At 47.7% G+C, this 17,618-nt stretch overlaps 1 protein-coding gene across 1 annotated transcript in view; it reads right to left on the bottom strand.

Moving 5' to 3' along the window:
* Window positions 1-17,618, bottom strand: part of KCNH1 (potassium voltage-gated channel subfamily H member 1) — a 142,464-nt gene that overhangs the window by 67,708 nt on the left and 57,138 nt on the right. Inside the window, exons 5-6 of the mRNA XM_078864413.1 lie at window positions 12,636-12,754; window positions 7,814-8,206 (exon numbers count right to left, since the gene is read on the bottom strand). Coding sequence (XP_078720539.1) covers window positions 7,814-8,206; window positions 12,636-12,754 — 512 coding nt within the window. The remainder of the gene's footprint in view (window positions 1-7,813; window positions 8,207-12,635; window positions 12,755-17,618) is intronic.

The raw sequence follows: 17,618 nt of genomic DNA, 5'->3' as shown, positions 1-17,618 counted from the left end.
CTCAACTCTAGGATCATCTTCACCTTCCTGCCCCCCCCCATCCTGCACCTCGTCCTCCCTCCACCATCCGTTGCACTCATCCTCTAGGATCACCTTCCTCTTCCTGGCTCCACCCACACCCCCCCAAACCCCCCCCCCCCCATCCATGCACCCGTCCTCCTTGGCTCCTCCCCCCTCCTCTTACCCTATATAATAATGTCCCATTCAAAATAACTCTCGCAACAGTTATTTTGCTGTGCCTTTTTACACCTGATGAAGGAAGCTTGTGTTGCCTCCGAAACGTCGTGATTCATTATTTTATTTCTATTATTATTTCTATTATTAAAAAAGTATTTTTTTTATTTATTTTTTGCCTACGTGACTTTACCGAAAAAACCTAAGAGTATAGTCGCCACGGTAACCCGTTGTGAGGTCAAAGGTCAGGCGAGATTTCCGTCTCTTAAATCGGACACGAACCACCGCTACGACCTGCTCAGCTCGTTAGCGACGTGATGATTCACCCGTGGACGTTTCAAGGAATGCTTCACGATTCGGGGGTCACGGTTCAATGGCTTTTGTTTTTCTGCTCTTGTAGTTGTATGTAGAAGCTCTCGTGGTATCCATTTTGTCAATACATTTTTTTCGTAAAAAATGTTACAATTCCACAGCCCCGTGGCAATTCGTTCCACGATGAAGGCCTCCCCACACCATACTTCACCACGCTGGTCATTTATGGTTGGCTGAATGGGAGGGCTCAGGATCGGTTCAGATAGATCACTCGCCATTGATATTAGCAATGGCCGGGGGAATTGAACTCAAGTCGCCAGGATCATAACAAACAGATTTGAATGCACGAATCCATAGATGGGCACATGCGTGGTCCGCAAACAGTCGGACGGCACCATTCGAAACCTCACTAAGTCCCCAAGCATGGCACGTATCGTGGATGCGCCGTGCGTTGGACGAGTTGAAAAAGCAACTGGTCGCAGGCCAATTTCACGGTACGCATTTACATCTTTTACATTACCCACAGCTCAACTGCAACATTAATTATCGTCCAAAGAGTCTTAGATCTTGTAAATAAATACATATCACGAATCTCGTTGCTTTATTACCAGGTTAAATGAAGGATAACAATATAAATATAATGTATGTGCTCCAAAGAAGTTAAGGCCGCAGTGTTATTGACGAATGTGTAGAAGGTGTTTTTTTTGCTATTCATTGTTAACGCTTTCTTGTGCATCACTGTCAACGCATCAGCAGCAGCATCGCCAAATAGTTGTTTAAAAATACATAAACAGGCCAACCCCTAAAAACATTTCCATCAAGCTTGGGCCATTTCACAATCACAAAGTCGTATTATCTCCTCATCAAATTGCAGTTTTGTTTCGGCCAATATGTTTGTAAGCATCGTTTGTCACATGAATATCATTATTTTTCTCGGATCATCTAATTTACAAGTGCAACGACTCTCCGAGTCGTTAATCACCAAACTTGCGCCTCTGCGCACACCAAATCGTGACCTCTTAGCTATAATTCCTGGCGAATGGCCCCACAATGAATAGACAATATTGCCTCTATTCCCCCTCTCCACTTCTCTCCGTCGTTTTTAAAAGAAAAGTGTCTGAATCCTGGCTGTAAAATAAACAAGTCGCCTTTTATTGCCATTGATCCAGAATGGGTCCCTGCGGTTTCCAATCAGCATTTGTAAGTTTTGTGTTCTTAACAAAATAAAAAAAACTGTTTCTGCGACAAAAACTTTTTAGAATAGCATTGCCAGATATTGATAAACATGGCTTCAAATTACACTTCTCTATAGTTCATATCTTTTTCTACTATGAAATCCTAGCGTTCCGTTTGTCCGTCTGTCCGTCAACTAATAATAATTAGAGCCATTCACAAGGCCTGAATCAAAAAGTTATAGAAAGTGGACCCCCACCCCAAGATGCGGGCTAAAAAGTTGATTCAACAGGGTTCCAAAAATGTTCGACCCCCCCAAAAATGATTCACTTCCCCCCCCCAAAATGTTTATTTTTTTTATTTTTGTAGGCATATATGCCTACACACCCTTCATACTATATAGTCAGTAGTATCTGCACACATTGGGGGGGAGGGTGTGGGAGAAGAGGACATCGGGCGAGGAGTGAAGCTACAATAAGGCTGGCGTAGGCTGCCGAATTCTACGAGTTTGAACTTTCAACAGGGACTTGTCAATCCACGTCTGTAAGCAGGGCCTTCCCACGCCTTGTCGACCATGATAAAAAAAAACATTCTTACCATACCTCACTACCCTTGCCAGCCAGTGTGAAAGATGGTGCAGTGGGGGCGAGGGGGGAGATCGGGGGCTACTAAGACCGGTTCAGGTATCATCACTGACTGGAGCCAGAATCGAACTTAAATCGCTGGGTTGATAATTCATTATTAGTATTCTGGCTGTTAAGCTTGTTTAGCCAGGAAAACCTCACCGAGTCTCAAGATTATTTTTCGGGAGGGTATTGCCATGTGTGTCGCCAAGTGCAATCCCGATTGAGTAATTTGCATTGGGATTTATGGCAAATATTGTTAGCTATTTATGGGAGAGCAACGGGGTATCCTGCATTAAAAAAAACCTATGCAGAACCGGGGGAGAACGTACAACCTCCACATAGAAATAATTGAGCCCAGACAGTGCTTGGTGCGAGGCACAGGCATTGCCACTGCGCCAGCCATCCATAACCTTCTTTCGATACACCGTTCCCAAAATACTTTTGATGCCACACAATGTGTGAAATAATTTGGGAGAGAAGCGTGATGCATTATCCGCTGCACAACCACTCCTCTCCATCCCTTGTGATTCATAAGCCGTGTTCACGCCGGGCAGAGCTTTACTCGATTCCAAAAGCGCTTGAATATTACCCACGAATGCGCGCGCCCTTAATTCACGCTCTTTCTCGGTTTTGAACTCACCACGTGAATAACGGTCATTAAAAAGAGCTAGCTACCTTCGCAACAGGAAGAGAGAGAGAGAGAAACAAAAACGCGACACGTCGCACGTCATTATAGTTAATTCTGCGTGCCCGCACGATAACAGACGGGATGATTTTGCAAGATTAATGATATTCATTATGATCATCTTCTCCCTCCCTCGCAGTACAGAGGTAATCTCAGACGTCTTACAGCTACACTGAGTTTTTATAGGTCACTGCATTCTCAGACAAATCAAGCGAATTGCCGTGTTCCCCCCCCCACCCCACCACCTCCCCTTAGAGTGCAGGTATAGGAACACCCAGGGCCGTGAAACGCAGATTCATATTAGCACGACCGCCTTCGTTATACAGCTGCAAGCGATATGTTTTCTCGCGGCCTATTATTGTCCTCGGTATGGCAGTTTTATTATATATATTTAATGCTGCTCAGGGATTCATTTCTTACCTCGTGGACTCTGAGCTCCGGACAGCTCTCGCCTCTCGTCGTTGGGCATCCTAGGCAGAAGCCACCGACGGTCTACACACTTAAACCCATAAAACACATCGAGGGACGGTTCCACGGCGCAGTTTGTATAAATAATCTGGAGACGGGCGCCAGGATGAAAGGGTTTAAAATAGACGCGGCAAAACTGCAGGAGAAAGAAAAATGTATTTCTCTTCACGGGGGGTGCGGGGGGGGGGGTCTGGGCCAGCGCCAGAGGCTTTGTTGAGGTCTGTTTTTACGGGGGGGGGGGGGGGCTGAGGGGTTAGAGCGTCTGAGCTGGCACTGCTGAGATCCTGGGTTCGATGCCATCCAGCTGTCCGCGACTAAACCGGGTTCTCGAGTGTTGTGAGCTGATTGTCTCAGCCCGGTTACCAATGACTGCGCACATACTAAAAAAACCCATTAAGTTTGGTTCTGGACTTCATTTGGCTATATTCCAGAAGTCAGGATGAAATTAGAAGTTTTTACTGTGACGTCACAATTACTTTGTAGAGTGGGTGGGGACGTTCTGCCCTGCCCCGTGTGCGTGGATCGGAGGTCACTTGAAGGGACCCGAGTGGTAGTTCTGTGATATCCACTTCCGGGGCGCCATTCGTGAACACGAAGGGTTGCGCTTGCTGTGCGACGGATTTCAACGAATTCTTTATCTCGTGACGCGATTCCGATGGCATGGCCGGGATAACATTTTCGGGGGGCAAAGACAAAGCATTGCGAAACAGACATCTCCCAAGTATTATTATGCAGAGACAGCCCGGCGATATTCATGAGCTGTGAAACTTGAGGCTTCTGTGCCTGCCTGCCCACACATAGGTCCCCGTTTGGCTGAAGTTCGACAATCCTAACCGGACGGGGCCTACACCTCAGAGGTCAAGCGGCGCTTTGAGGCTCCCCGCCCCCGACCCCCCTTCTATTTCATTTTCTGATCTCCCAGTCTGCCGCCCTTGCGAAAGACGGACGCGTGTAATGAATACAACCCCCCTGCGGTGGTCGCGTGCCTGGCCTCGCCTGGCCTCGCCTCGCTCGTGCGTCGATTCGCCTTCTCCCCCGCCCCACCTGACGTGACCGTATCTCACCTGAGCAATGGGGCCTCCCTCAACGCGGCAGATCTTCGCTTATCTGCACCCCCACCCTCCCCCCTCTCTCTCCGGAAGGAGGGAACGTCGTTTTAACTCCACACGGCGTGAACGCCCTTCTAACGGTCCATCACAATCGCAATCGTCGCCAAATCAACGCGTTGCTTTTCTCTCTCTCTCCTCTCTCTCTCTCCCCTCAATTATTTAGTTTTGCCGTTTGCACCCTATCGTTACCTGGGCCTTTATCTCTCGCCGACAAAAAGGCCGACCGGACCTCCCAATCGACCCTGCCGCCCTCTCCCGCCACCCAAACGACTCGCGGTGCGGCGCAGACTTGGTCAGTGAGTCTGCGCTGCCACCACCCCCCCAGCTCCCACGCGTCCCCCCTGGCTGACTCCAATCGCGCGCAAACAAAGTGTGGAGGTGGAGAGGAACACACATAAGCCGTCCATACAAAATGTGAATTGCTGATACAGCAAATCTGGCTGTGACTGTCCCACCTGATGACGGAGACTTGTGTTGCCTCCGAAACGTCGTGATTTTATTATTTAATTTTTATTAATTTTAATTTCATTTTTTGCCTACGTGACTTTACCGAAAAAACTAAGAGTATGCGTTAAAAGAGCCAATTCATTGATTCATTGATGCCGGATCTGAGTACGTGTGCAAAATTTGTAATTGATTGGACAACGGGAGGTAGAATCAAATTTCGATTACAAGATTTGACCACGACAAACACAGGAGTCAAGTGAAGTAAACCCGTTGAATAAAAAAAAACACCCCCACCTCACTGCCCAAGAGCTTCACTTTAATCTCGCGGTACGCGCCACTTAATGGCCAGCGTTACATAGCCGGGAGGCGTGGTGAGAGAACGGGGCAGCTCGCACGGAGAGAAGCCTCGTCGTCGTTTCTACGGTGTAGGGTGGTTTTGTCTTTTTAAATCCTTTATATTAAGTTCACTTGCTTGCTTGCTTAGGACCGTGCAAATCTTTCGGTCGTTTTTTAACCCACTTCCCGTGATCCAATCGAGCTGACATTTTCCACACAGACTCGTTGTGCGTGACAATTAATGTTCGTGATATAAAAATTCCAAAATTTTACACTTTTTAGGACAAAAATATTATATTTAATTACCAATTGCTTAATGCTGCCATGCAATCATCTGACCCATAGGTGGCAGCCATCTCAAGCCAGAGGACGAGAGGACTCTAGCCGCCACGCATATAAAGGATTTATAGTGAAAAACTTTGTTTTTACGGGTTATACTTGTTTATTTCAGTTGCATTCGCGTAACCAGCCTGGTGGCTCAGCAGTCGAGCACGCGGCTCGGACACCACAGGGCTGAGTTCACATCCCTGATTGGGGTGGGGGGGGGGTAGTCGACTCATCCAATCATTTCTCGGTGACGGCGGTGGGGAGGGCGTCAATAAAACGAGAACCACTTTGTATGTTCGCGTTCTATGTAAAGACAGGCCCCCGCCAAATGAATGTGGATTACCAGGAAACATACGTCGGCCATAAAAGAGGCTTTTAAAAATGTAATGTTGACTGCGCATTACATTCATCCGGTGAAATGTTTCATTTATCTTTTTACCCCAATTCCTACATCTCTTCACATCCCTTCTCTGTTTCCCTCTCGTCCGAGCAACTTTTTCTGAGGCTGCATATACAAAGACAACGATAGAGACAAACATCCCCCGTATAGCCTTTACAGACTGGAGGGGCAAGTGCTGTTCGCGAGTAACGCCTATGAAGGACGGCACAGGACACGAGGGGGTGGGTGGCCAGCACCACGCCTGGCCACCTTCATCTCACCAGTGCTAATGTTTACACGCCGCACCAGGCACTCATTTAAGGCAAAGTCGACCTAGGGGTGGCCCAGGACCAGTTGAAATCGTTGCCACTGTTTGTTGGTCTTGAGTGTGAATCGAACTCGGGTCTTGACCTTTCGAGCGCTGTGCACTGACCGCTACACTACCGCTCCCCACATCTACATGACAACACAAACATGAGCGACAACAACAACAATCGCTGTTCACCACAACGTGGCGGTGACGCCACTATGTCGCTTGTGCCATGCTAGGTGCACTTTGAGGCCATGTGAAGTGTCGAAGGCCCGCTTGCAGGAAGTCATGGAACAAACCTAGGTATATTTTACTACACACAATGGACAGGAAGGACAAGATCAAAGGGCTCGCATAATGCACGTGTATAATGTACGTTGACTCCTTAATCCCCCCCCCCCCCGCCCATTTTGCCCAAGAGCGCAAAAGCGTGGTCACCACCTGATGAAGCTAGTTGTTATTACTGGCGAAACGTCGTACTCATTGTAAATGTTGTGGCTTGGCTCTCCAACACACGGTGTGCTGTACTCGTGACGAATTGCGACGTTCTGTTTACGTGACAACCCTTACTGGTTGGCTGTGTCGGGTGGTGGCGAGTTTTTACGACACATTTAGATATTTACGCGATCTAACCCAAAAAAAACTCGTATGGATGCCATGGGTTGACTGACTGAGATGACTGACAGATGCACCAACTGTGCCCCCCACTGTGCCAGCTTTCTCCATTTTAGCCGCCCGGCATTCTACCCATTATTGTGAGGGCCACTCCTCTGCCCTCCTTTGTTGTTGGAGGGTGACTGCCTTCAACTCCCCAGCAGCATCCTTCAAAAACCTCCTCCACAGAGGCCGATCTTAACACTGCTGGTACCAGTCATCGGCGAGTAAAGTCAGCTCCACATCACACGTAGACACACACATTCTCCATCTATCATCGGCCTCCGTCAAACGTCTCCACCTCTCTTAATTCGTTCAGTAATTACCGCGCAGATAAACCGACTTCGTATCTTAGCCCCCAGATATTCCATACAGCGAGCAGACCTCGATTGCATCTGGCAAAATTTTTTTACGATAATGGGCTCACAGCCGCGAACGCTTCAGTAATCTAACAGTGTGACCTGCTTAATCAAAAATCTTCACCGCCTTGAAGACCACCACTACCACCACGACTCCAATCCCAATCACCACTTCAAACAAAACAACAGAGGTCACCGTGTGCTTCGGAGCTCGTGGCATGACATTTTTAGAACGACAAAAAAGTCACCCTCCCGCCGATGAGGATCAAAAGCAAAAACAATATGAGAGCCACTTTGATGTTCAAAATGAAGCCGTTTGGTTGGTGGACAGTAGATGTTTACGTTTGTGCGCCCGCATGTGACATTTTTTTAATCACTTTTGAGCAAACCAAAAATAAAATAATAATAATAATGTTACGACCGACGTGGGAAAACCGAAACAGGACATTCTCACCTCATCAACATCCTCGAAGGCGTTGATGATGTCATAGGGCAGGCAGGAGAGCAGATCGATGATGAACCAGGTCTTCAAGTAGTTGGCCCGTATGAGCATAGGGTCCGAGATGACCTCCCCGGCCGAGCCGACGTAGGTCGTGTGGAAGTTGAGCACGATGTCCACCAGGAAGATCACGTCCACCACGCTGTCCACCACGAGCCACGCCACGTTGTTCTGCTTGCTGCGGAAGGAGACGTTGTAGGGCACCATGATGGCCGTGTAGAAGGTGAGTATGAGGATGAGCCAGTCCCACGTGGTCTTGAAGGCGCAGTAGTGGAGGATGATGTGCGGGGGAGTCTTGGGCGTCTCCTGCTTGTACTGGGGCAGGCACTCCGAGTGGAGGGCCAGAGCCTTGGGAGAGATGGAGACAACCCTAATCAGTGCACATACATAACTAGGGCTCTCGTGTCGCTGAGAGAGGGTCCTTGCTCATAATATCAACAGTTCACCAGCATTGATTCAAGCAAATCTGACCGCAGATGATACACTGCATGTCAAAACCGGTCCAGAGTTTTGCTTGTCTTAAATCAACGCTGCTGATATTCTACACTTCCAGAAGGGCCAGTGCAGGTGATAGGTCGTGAAAGGAATACTTTTATCTACTTAGTTTTATTTTTGAGAGATGGCTGCGTGAATGAGACGCTGTCTTTCCGACAGCTCTGCTCTTCACCTGAGGACGGCTGCTAGCGTTGTGGCCGAAACGTCGTGAGAATTTTATTTTATGTTTTATTTTTATTATTTTATTATTTCCCTTCTACGTGACTTCACCGAAATAACCAAGAATATATTGTCTTCTTGTGAATTGTTTTCATCACGTAAATACTGTGGCTCAGCGGTACAGCGAGCGGCTCGCAATCGGGAAGGTTGTGAGTTCAAATCTCAGTTGGGGGGGATGGGGTGGGGTGAGCGGGGTATGACTTAGCCCATCATCCTGCTGGGGGTCAATAAAATCAGGACCACTTTGTGGGAGAGTCCAATGAGGAATTCTCACCACTGGCCCACGACTGGGGAGGCGAGCACTAATGCCGCAATGGTCGTTTGAGCAGCAAGAACTCGTCCTTGGTTTCCGACTCGTTTCTGGTACCGTCGACAGTCAATTGGCATAGGCCCCGAAGCCAGGAAAATTAACGGTGCCCCCCCCCCTCCCCCGTCTATAATTCTGTTGGTGCTTAGGGATTTGACGTACACTTATGTGAGGCGTGGTATCAAGTTATAAACAATTGATGATGACGATATCGTAAATGATGACGACAAATGTTGTCCCACTTTGTCGCATGCTGGCTGCATGGGGCCCTGGTACAGACACACCACCTGCACAACAGACATCTGGTCTGGGACTCATCTTCTTGGTTCTTTCGGTAAAGTCACGTAGAAGGGAAATAAAACAGTAATAAAAATAAACATAATAAAATATTTTATTCATAAAGTAATCAAAATAAAACATAATAAAATATTTTATGTTTTATTTTTATTACTTTATTATTTCCCTTCTACGTGACTTTACCGAAAGAACCAAGAAGATAAATCCCTGCAGTCACGAAAGATTGAAATCGAAAAATGGTCTGGGACTGTTGTTGTTTTTGTTGTTTTTGTTTTTCTGTGTTGCTGCCGGTCCAAAGTTTGCAATTGGCAGGAATTGATATACTTGTGCAATTTGTACTTTATATATATTTATTTTAGTGACTAGCTTACCTTTTCTCTATGTTGCACTCGTATATGGATTGGTTTTTTTGTATTGTTTGTTGATGTAACTTTCTGACCCGCCCCTACAGGACATCTGTGAGAAAAAGAGCTTCATAGCTCATCGGATTCCTCCAGAATAAATACAGATTCTGATTCTCATCTACAGCACCGGGCCGATAGCCTCGTGTGATGTTAGTACTGCGCAGGGCTTGGTGCTGCCACAGTTGATACACATTCTGGCCTTGTTCTTCTTCCACTTCTTAATCTTCTTCGTCTTCCATCACTCTGTCTTTTCCCATAATTTTGACCCAGTTGCGTTTTGCATTTCCCATGTAATTTTTCAGTCGCTTTCAGTTGCTTTTATCGGATGCAATCCATTAATTCCTGAACCGTTATTCAGCGATTCCTCGCTTCGGCGATTCGAGGAATTGTCATGAATCTTGAGTGGCGATTGGGATCGGGGATTCAATTAATGTTGGCCTCGTTTCTGTTGTTTCTCGGTGGGTTTTTTTTCATACACGAACGTGCCGAATCTTGTGTTTCACACAGCTTCGTTCGCTTCATTAAGTGTACTTAATGTACGCTGAACACGTCATTTGGATTGACTCTTAAATTATCCATTCTAACGTGGGATTCCTTTCACGTATTACGAGCATAAGAATCAATCGCGATCAACGACGCGATGCCTGACAAACAAACAGTGTTGCATGTGCATACGCAGATATTTCATAACAAGAAAATAAAACCGCTGATATATTGCATGGCCAGCGGTACACAAGCACAAATGAAATAACTCAACACTCTCATAATAAGTAGACGAATGCCTGTGGTAATTGCTCTTCCTCAGAGTGTCAGAAGTTGTGTCGGCATTAATACAGTTATTGTCCACGAATAAGGCGGTGGTGGGGAGCGGTGGCACGGCGGTTTACGCACCGCGCTTTGAACCCAGTGACCTCGATTCAATTCCTGGCCGTGGCTAACATCAGTGAACATCGGAAACCGGGCCATGCCGCGTCAGTCACGGGGGTTCTTTGACCATACTTCATCGCATTTGGTCCGTGCGATTTGTCGAAGGAGAGGGCGGAACCCAGAAGCCGGTTTAGACACGACTGCTGCTAGCTGTAGCCGGGACTCAAACATCCCACCGCTGAGTTGACAGCGCGGTACGCTCACCACTTGCGTCACGGCTCCACGTCGCATTGAGTGCGCCACGTCTTACAATCCATTGGACAACACCCCCGTGTGTGTTTTTGTAAAGCTACGGGTCGAACCCCTAATTCATATCCAGGGGGCTGTAGCGACATAAGAGCCGTGAGAAGGTTTTTGATCGGAGGAGGGGGGGGGAATCCATTCAGCCCATCTGGCTCATCTCTTTATGAATCCAGACCTTCCCCCTGAAACATCGTAATGCCCGGAGGAGTATTAGGGAAAGCATCTCGGCCTGTTACCCCCAAAGCACACTCTTTACTCAAAACAAGGCCACCCTGCTTTTAAATGATCCTACAAAGACTGCCACCCTTGCTTTCTCTCTCTCTCTCTCACTCTGTGGCTTTCTCCTACTGGCTCTGTCATCTCTTGCATCTTTCTCGCGCGCTCTCTCTCTCTCTGCTCTCACTCGCTCTCTCTTGTTTTGTTTTGTTTGTTCACCGGCTCCGGAGCTCTTCCGAGGCTCAGTGTTTCGTCGCGTAAGCCTTGAAATATGCGTTTAATTATAATCCGACAATCCTTGTTGCTCTTCCAATTTAATATTTGTAAACTTGACTTCGGCCAACGCCAGCGGGTACCAAATAAAAAAAAAACACTTTGCCGGGCCATTTGACCCTCTTGATGACTTTAAACAGCGGAGTGAAATCGTCTTGCTTCAATGGAAATGTTTCCGGATTTCTCAGTCGTCTCATTTCCAGCGCAAAGGGTCTTCTGACATCCCTGCTCCCTTCTCAAACACTCGTTCTTCGCTGCCATGAATACGAAATTATATCGGCAGGCCAAATGTTTGAGGTGTTCTTGGCAATGACAGCCGAAACCCCTTCAAAACTACGATGCCAAAGGGTGCCCATGGGTTGTCTGGCCTCATCTTCAAAGCTTGATTGTGTCTGTGATGTGAGAATACTCCATGTCGTTGTGTGCGTTTGTGTTTATTATACATATAAAGTGGGAAGTTCAAATATTGTACCATTTCATATTCAAAATGAAGCACAGAGGCATGCTAATTAGTAATGAAGTTTTTTTTAAATACTCACCTTTTATAAATATATGCTCATTTATGTAATGTCTTGCCAAAAATAAATGAATGCAATTTTGGCAAATTTCCCAATGCAGGATCCTCGTGCAAGAGAGCCTTGAGACTCAATGAGGCTTTCTTGGATAAAACCCGTTCTTATTACTTATTGCAATCTTTATGAAAACTTTAATAACGATAATAATGTCAATGAAATCAGTGATATCACAAGTGGCTGTGTGTCTCCCCTAGAGCAACTCAGCCTTAAATTAGTATTATGTGCTTATGTTGAAGCTCTTTCGCACCGTATGTAGCCAACCGTGCTAATCGGAGGTGCGGCGGAAGGACAACAAACTAAACACAAAAATCAGTTCTAAAGGAATGCGTTTTCAATCTAGCTTTGAAAGTACATGGCTCCAGTGGCTTCCTAATATCGGGAAAGAAGAGCGTTCCAGACGGCCGTAGAAGCGCATCTGAAAGCGCGCGATGCGGTGACCGTCTTTGCTCGATGGCAAACCAAAAGCTCTGCGAGGATAACCGGAGTTGGCGTGACGATTTATGAATACTTCAGCGTTGGGGAACAAAAAGCGATTGGCCATGGTATTTTCTGGCCACGGCCTTAATAGATGCTCGCTAACAACAGGGGTGGCCAAAGCACGGCTCCTGCGTTGCCTGCGGCTCCCTGCCAGTTCACACACATGGCTACTTTATTTGAAACAGGAAAATAAATCTGCAGAAGAAGCCAAGTGACACTCGAAATGACGGAGGAGCGAGACGGGCACGCTTCGGCGGGTGAATGCTTTTCGTGCTAATTTTTAGTTTTTACGAAAACGAACACCGGGTGGCACGGGGGGGGGGGGGCGCGGTGGGGGGCGTCACCTCGGCTGGACGCAGCGGCTTGTGTCCATTCTCCCCGCGGTGCGCGCTGGCAGCCAACTGCTGCAGGGCACTCCTGCTGCTGGTGAGGGCTCGTGTCAGACGCGCAAACTTGGCCCAGCCTGCACATCGCACGGAGGGAGAGAGACATTCTCCCAAATTATTCGACGCACAGATCCGTGGCTCGCACGCACGCGCGCGCACGCACGTGGCGTCGCGGCGGACGATACCTGCGGGGAGGAGCGGATGCGTGGAGAGTTAAGAAAAATGAATGAAAGATTTGGTCCCCATGCCACCGAGGCTCCGGGTTTTGTGCCAAAGGAATGGAGTTTCACAGCCATTAATCGCAATGTTCTGTGGCAGTCAGGAAGCGATGAGCATGAGAAAACGATAAAGTGTTGTTTTTTCACTTTAAGGTAAACAAATACCGTGCAACCAGTCTGGGAGTCCACTGTTGGTGCTGTGTGTTTTTGCCATATCACGTGTCAGTCAGTCAAGGCACTTTTTGGAAGGATGTGTGTTTTTTGAAGGGGTGGAGTGGTGGTGCAGTGATTACCACGTGGAGCTGACAACTGGAAAACCCGAGCTCGATTCATGGCCACGTCAGTGACATCTGAACTATTCCTGCCCTCACGTACTCCACTGCACTCACCCACACTGAGCAGTGTGGTGCACTCTATTCAAACAACCTCCACGACCAATATAAGTTATCTGAAACCCAAAATGTCTAAGGAGAGGAGAGGTATAAAAATGGATGATGAAAAAAAATAGGGAATGCAGAACTCGGTAAAACCATTAGGACATAAATGTATGAAATGAATTCTTAAATAACATAATAAAACACAACACAAAAATGATTGAAAATGTCACAACAAAACAATGGGAGCATGAAAGCATCAAAAGGGAAGTTGATGATTGGTAAATCATAAATAGTAGCCCTTAGAGAGAGAACGATGGGACCATAATGCGTGATAGATTCAGAATAATAAAACGCTGTAGCACAAAAAGGAAATCGTATATAACGCGGGAAACAAATCACTTTTCATGTAAGGAGGACATTCAAGATAGATGTTTCACTTGAGAAAGCAACTTACAGCCACTCATAGCATGAAACATATAAAACTCACAGACCCAGAAGAAATAACTGGATGGCTGTGGACATCGTCAAAAATCGAAGAAAATTTGCGGACCTATTTTCCTAAATGTTAGTGCATGACTTAAATATCCCAGTCGTGGAATAACCGAACGAACAACGCAGCGGGGTATGTACAGCGAAGACACACGTTGAAGGCAGGCTGGACAATGAGGAACAAAATAAAGGGGGTGAACAGGAGCAGGTTGGAGTGCTCTTGATCATCAACAGATGATAAAGAACAGCCGACACATCAACTCGCCTCCTCCATGCGTGTACATCCCACTCTCCACGTAAATAATAAACGCATTTCTTACACAAAACCCATCATCTGCACGGCCTTCTGGGGTTACATAATTTCAGCAGGATTGATTGAATGCAAAAAAAATAATCCCCACTGGTACGCCATCAACACTCACATTTGTCTTCTCAAAAGAAAAAGTCAGGCTTCCTTCAATCATTGCTGGTGTCGTGATATCGTGGGATGTCACCGTGCTGTGCCGACCCTAGAGAGGCACGGCGTGCGGTGTAGCGACATCGCGGACACCACGTGGTGTGGGTGCAGTACCAGCCCTCGAGAGGCACGGTGAGCACTGATTGACAGCGCTGGATGGCACCACGCTTGGCGTGCAGTGCCGGCCCCTACAGGATGGGGTGTGGGAGTGCCGGCCGTAGGGATGGGGTTCCTAGAGGCCGTTGCACTCTGGTTGACCCGAGAGGACACGTGACCGGTTAAGTCTACAAAGGGCCCCCAAGTGGGAGCTAGGGGTGGTCACGTGGTTGGGGTACAGATCTTGCTCGAGGATTCTAGAAGGTGGTCGTGGCCAAGGGCGGGGCCAGCCACACCGTAGAGAATATCAGCCGGGTCGCCCAGAGGGACCGGCGTTGTTGTTCATCCTGAAGAAGCCTTCGTCTACGTTCTACGTCCTACAGAGTCTCCAACACGTGGACCGGGACCCGAGCTGCGGTCAAGTCCGTTGTAGCAGTTACGGTGTGATTAGCGTAGTTAGGCTGGTGGTCACCACCATAGGTTGTTATTCTGTTAAGGGGCAGTTACCCCGTGTGTTAAATAAATGTGTCGCCTCCAAGTGCACGTCTGCAACTCAGTCGAATCCACTACACTGGTAAAACTGCCGATGTTGTAGGCAAGGCCATTCTATCTACAACATGGGGTTCCCAACTCAAATTAATAATTAGCATAATTGTGGAGAATATAAATAACGTAGTAAATGAAACGACTAATTTACTCATTAATTTATTATGACGAGGATTGGAAACATGGCCGCTGATGAAAAAAATGAAACAAACACTGAAATGTGTCCAAATACACATGGACAGATGCATGCTGGGAATCACATTAAGACGGAACAAAGAACACATGCATAGAGAACACATGTCAAATAAGAGACGTCATATTGACAGTTAAAAGTATAAGTTGGCTTTGGGTAGGAGACGTTGATAGAATGAATGGTGGCTGATGGATTAGATTGGTGTCAGAATGCAAACCAAAGACGGGAACACACCCAGGAGTGTGGAAACATGCCCAGGAGGGTGACCGCGATGGAGATGGAGCAACTAAATAAACTCACACTAAGCCAGCGAGCAGGATCATTAGATCGCGAGACTATGACAGATGAGGATGACAGGGGCCTTTATCCAGCAGTGGATAGATTGCGACTGTTGCTGATCATGAGGCATGGAGTGGCATAATAATGGTGAGCACGCAACGCTACGAACCAGGCGTCCCGAGTTCTATTCCTGCTTACAGCCATCACCTAGGTAGACTCAGCCTCAAATCAATACCTGGTGCGATGTGTAAGTATCGCCACTGGGGAGACAAAGGCGACTAGGCGTATTGATGGCCACTTGCCCCAAAAGTCTTTGATTATATACATATATGTAGGCCAGCAATTATTTTACAACAGCGCCTCAAATGTAATTGGTTATTATTTAGTTTTCCATTGTTAAAATGCAATCATCGGGATTTTATATAAGGCCACGATCACATCACTGATATATTTTTAGCAGTTCAATCGCCAACTTCTTAGCCAACACACGCACACGTATCACAAATTGGTAGTTTTCAATCAGCGCACGCTGCCACCGATGACCTATGCATCAGAAACTTGCGCACTGACAAAAGGAGATGTGAAGAAATGAAAAAAAATCTGTTAAAGCGAAGGGAAGCAGCATGGGGAGACAGAGAGAGAGAGAGACAGCTGCTGAAAATGACACTGAGCAATCGGAGAAGAAGGTACGTGGATCAGATGGACACGTCTCGAATCGGAGATATCAACAGCGATCGTCTCAGACAGCGAATGGACACGCCCGCCAGACGGGATGACGGATAACCGACGGACCGCACTGATGGCAGGATGGCAAATAAATAAGTAACGGGACATTATCCCCGACAGGAGATCCGCCGTGGTGGAGATGGAGCGACGAGATCAGTTCGCGCGCGGCACCCTGAGACGGATTGCGGCACCGGCGGCATCCAAACAGCGGATAGAACATGGCCACTGGCTGCCGTCCACGTGGACTGAGACATCTCTAATTGACCTGGAGAGACATTCGGTTTGCTCAAGTAATAAAACGCCTGCCGTCCTTTTTTTAGTGATGAGTTTTTATTTGGCAACTTTCCGGCAAAGGACCTGTGGATTCGGTCCTCCCGGGGTAAATGCAACCCGACGGCAAAAAAATTTCCGATTACGCCGCACTCAAATGCGGCGCATTTTTGCACAGAACATCACATTTACAGGCGTGTTTGTAGGCGTCATGGAGCGCGATCTCTTCAAATTGCCGCGAATCATCCCGTGAGAGAGCGAGCGAGCGAGCGTGCTTATCGCCCGCAGGCATTCGGGATTAGCATATCGGCACGAGGCAACTGGGTGGCACGGCAAACAGCAATAGCCGCCCAGCTGTGCACGAGCTGTGTATCTCCGCGAGAAAATTGCTCCCAGTGAAATAACGGGGGTCTCGGATAAACGCATTACCCCTTGTGCAGAATTTCAGGCCATGGTGTCCGCTATTGCTGCTCAAGTTTTTAAAGCCCACCCCCCAGCCCCGAACCGCCCTCCTGCACCGCTTCTGTCCCCACCCGGCTGTATAAATGGGCACCGGCACAGTTAGCCGATCGGCAGATAATGGGGTAGAGTGTGGGTACCCGCACCTTCTTCCAAGATGTTGTTTGTACTTCCCCCCCCCCCCACCCCTTAACATGTGATAGTAGCTAAAAAACAACTCCTTTGGCGATGGTGGGACGGGGGGGGAGAACTCTCTATAGCTCCCGCTGCAGTGGAGGCCGTTCTGTCCAACAGTGGCGCTACGCGAGCAAATCGCAAGGCACGCGCCTGTACCACTCGCCACCGTTGCTACCGTTGGAGATATTTGAGATAATGAGCTTTGGCCAGTGGCTGGCGGAGCGTGAACCTCATTCCGGGCAGGTGGCCTGCACAAATGTTCACGGCTACTCTTGACAAAAACAACCTCCCCCTCCCCCAACCCCCGTCCACACTGCCCCCTCCCAAATTGTTTCCAGGACATTCTTCGCATGGGTTCGAATCCGGCTCTCTCAGCGGACTATTAATTGCGATAAGTCAAAAGTTGAAACTGCACTGCAGCATTTTTACTACTCTATCGAATGCAGGTTTCATGCGCCCACAGTTGAACCGGGTCCTCCTCAACTGTAGTTTAGTTTATGTCGCGGCCCCGGTCACCAATTACTGTACAAGAAGACCGTCACATTGCATTTTTGTTTTGACTTAATTTGACTAAATTCCAGCTCTGGGGATGTAAAATAATGTTTTGGCTGCCACGTAATGAATACTCTATTTCAGAATCAGAATCTCTATTGA

Source organism: Lampetra fluviatilis, chromosome 18 (genome assembly GCF_964198595.1).
Source record: "Lampetra fluviatilis chromosome 18, kcLamFluv1.1, whole genome shotgun sequence".
In the NCBI taxonomy this organism is placed as follows: Eukaryota; Metazoa; Chordata; class Hyperoartia; order Petromyzontiformes; family Petromyzontidae; genus Lampetra; species Lampetra fluviatilis.
Note: the sequence above shows the minus strand (reverse complement) of the source record. Positions and strands in the feature narration are given on the sequence as shown.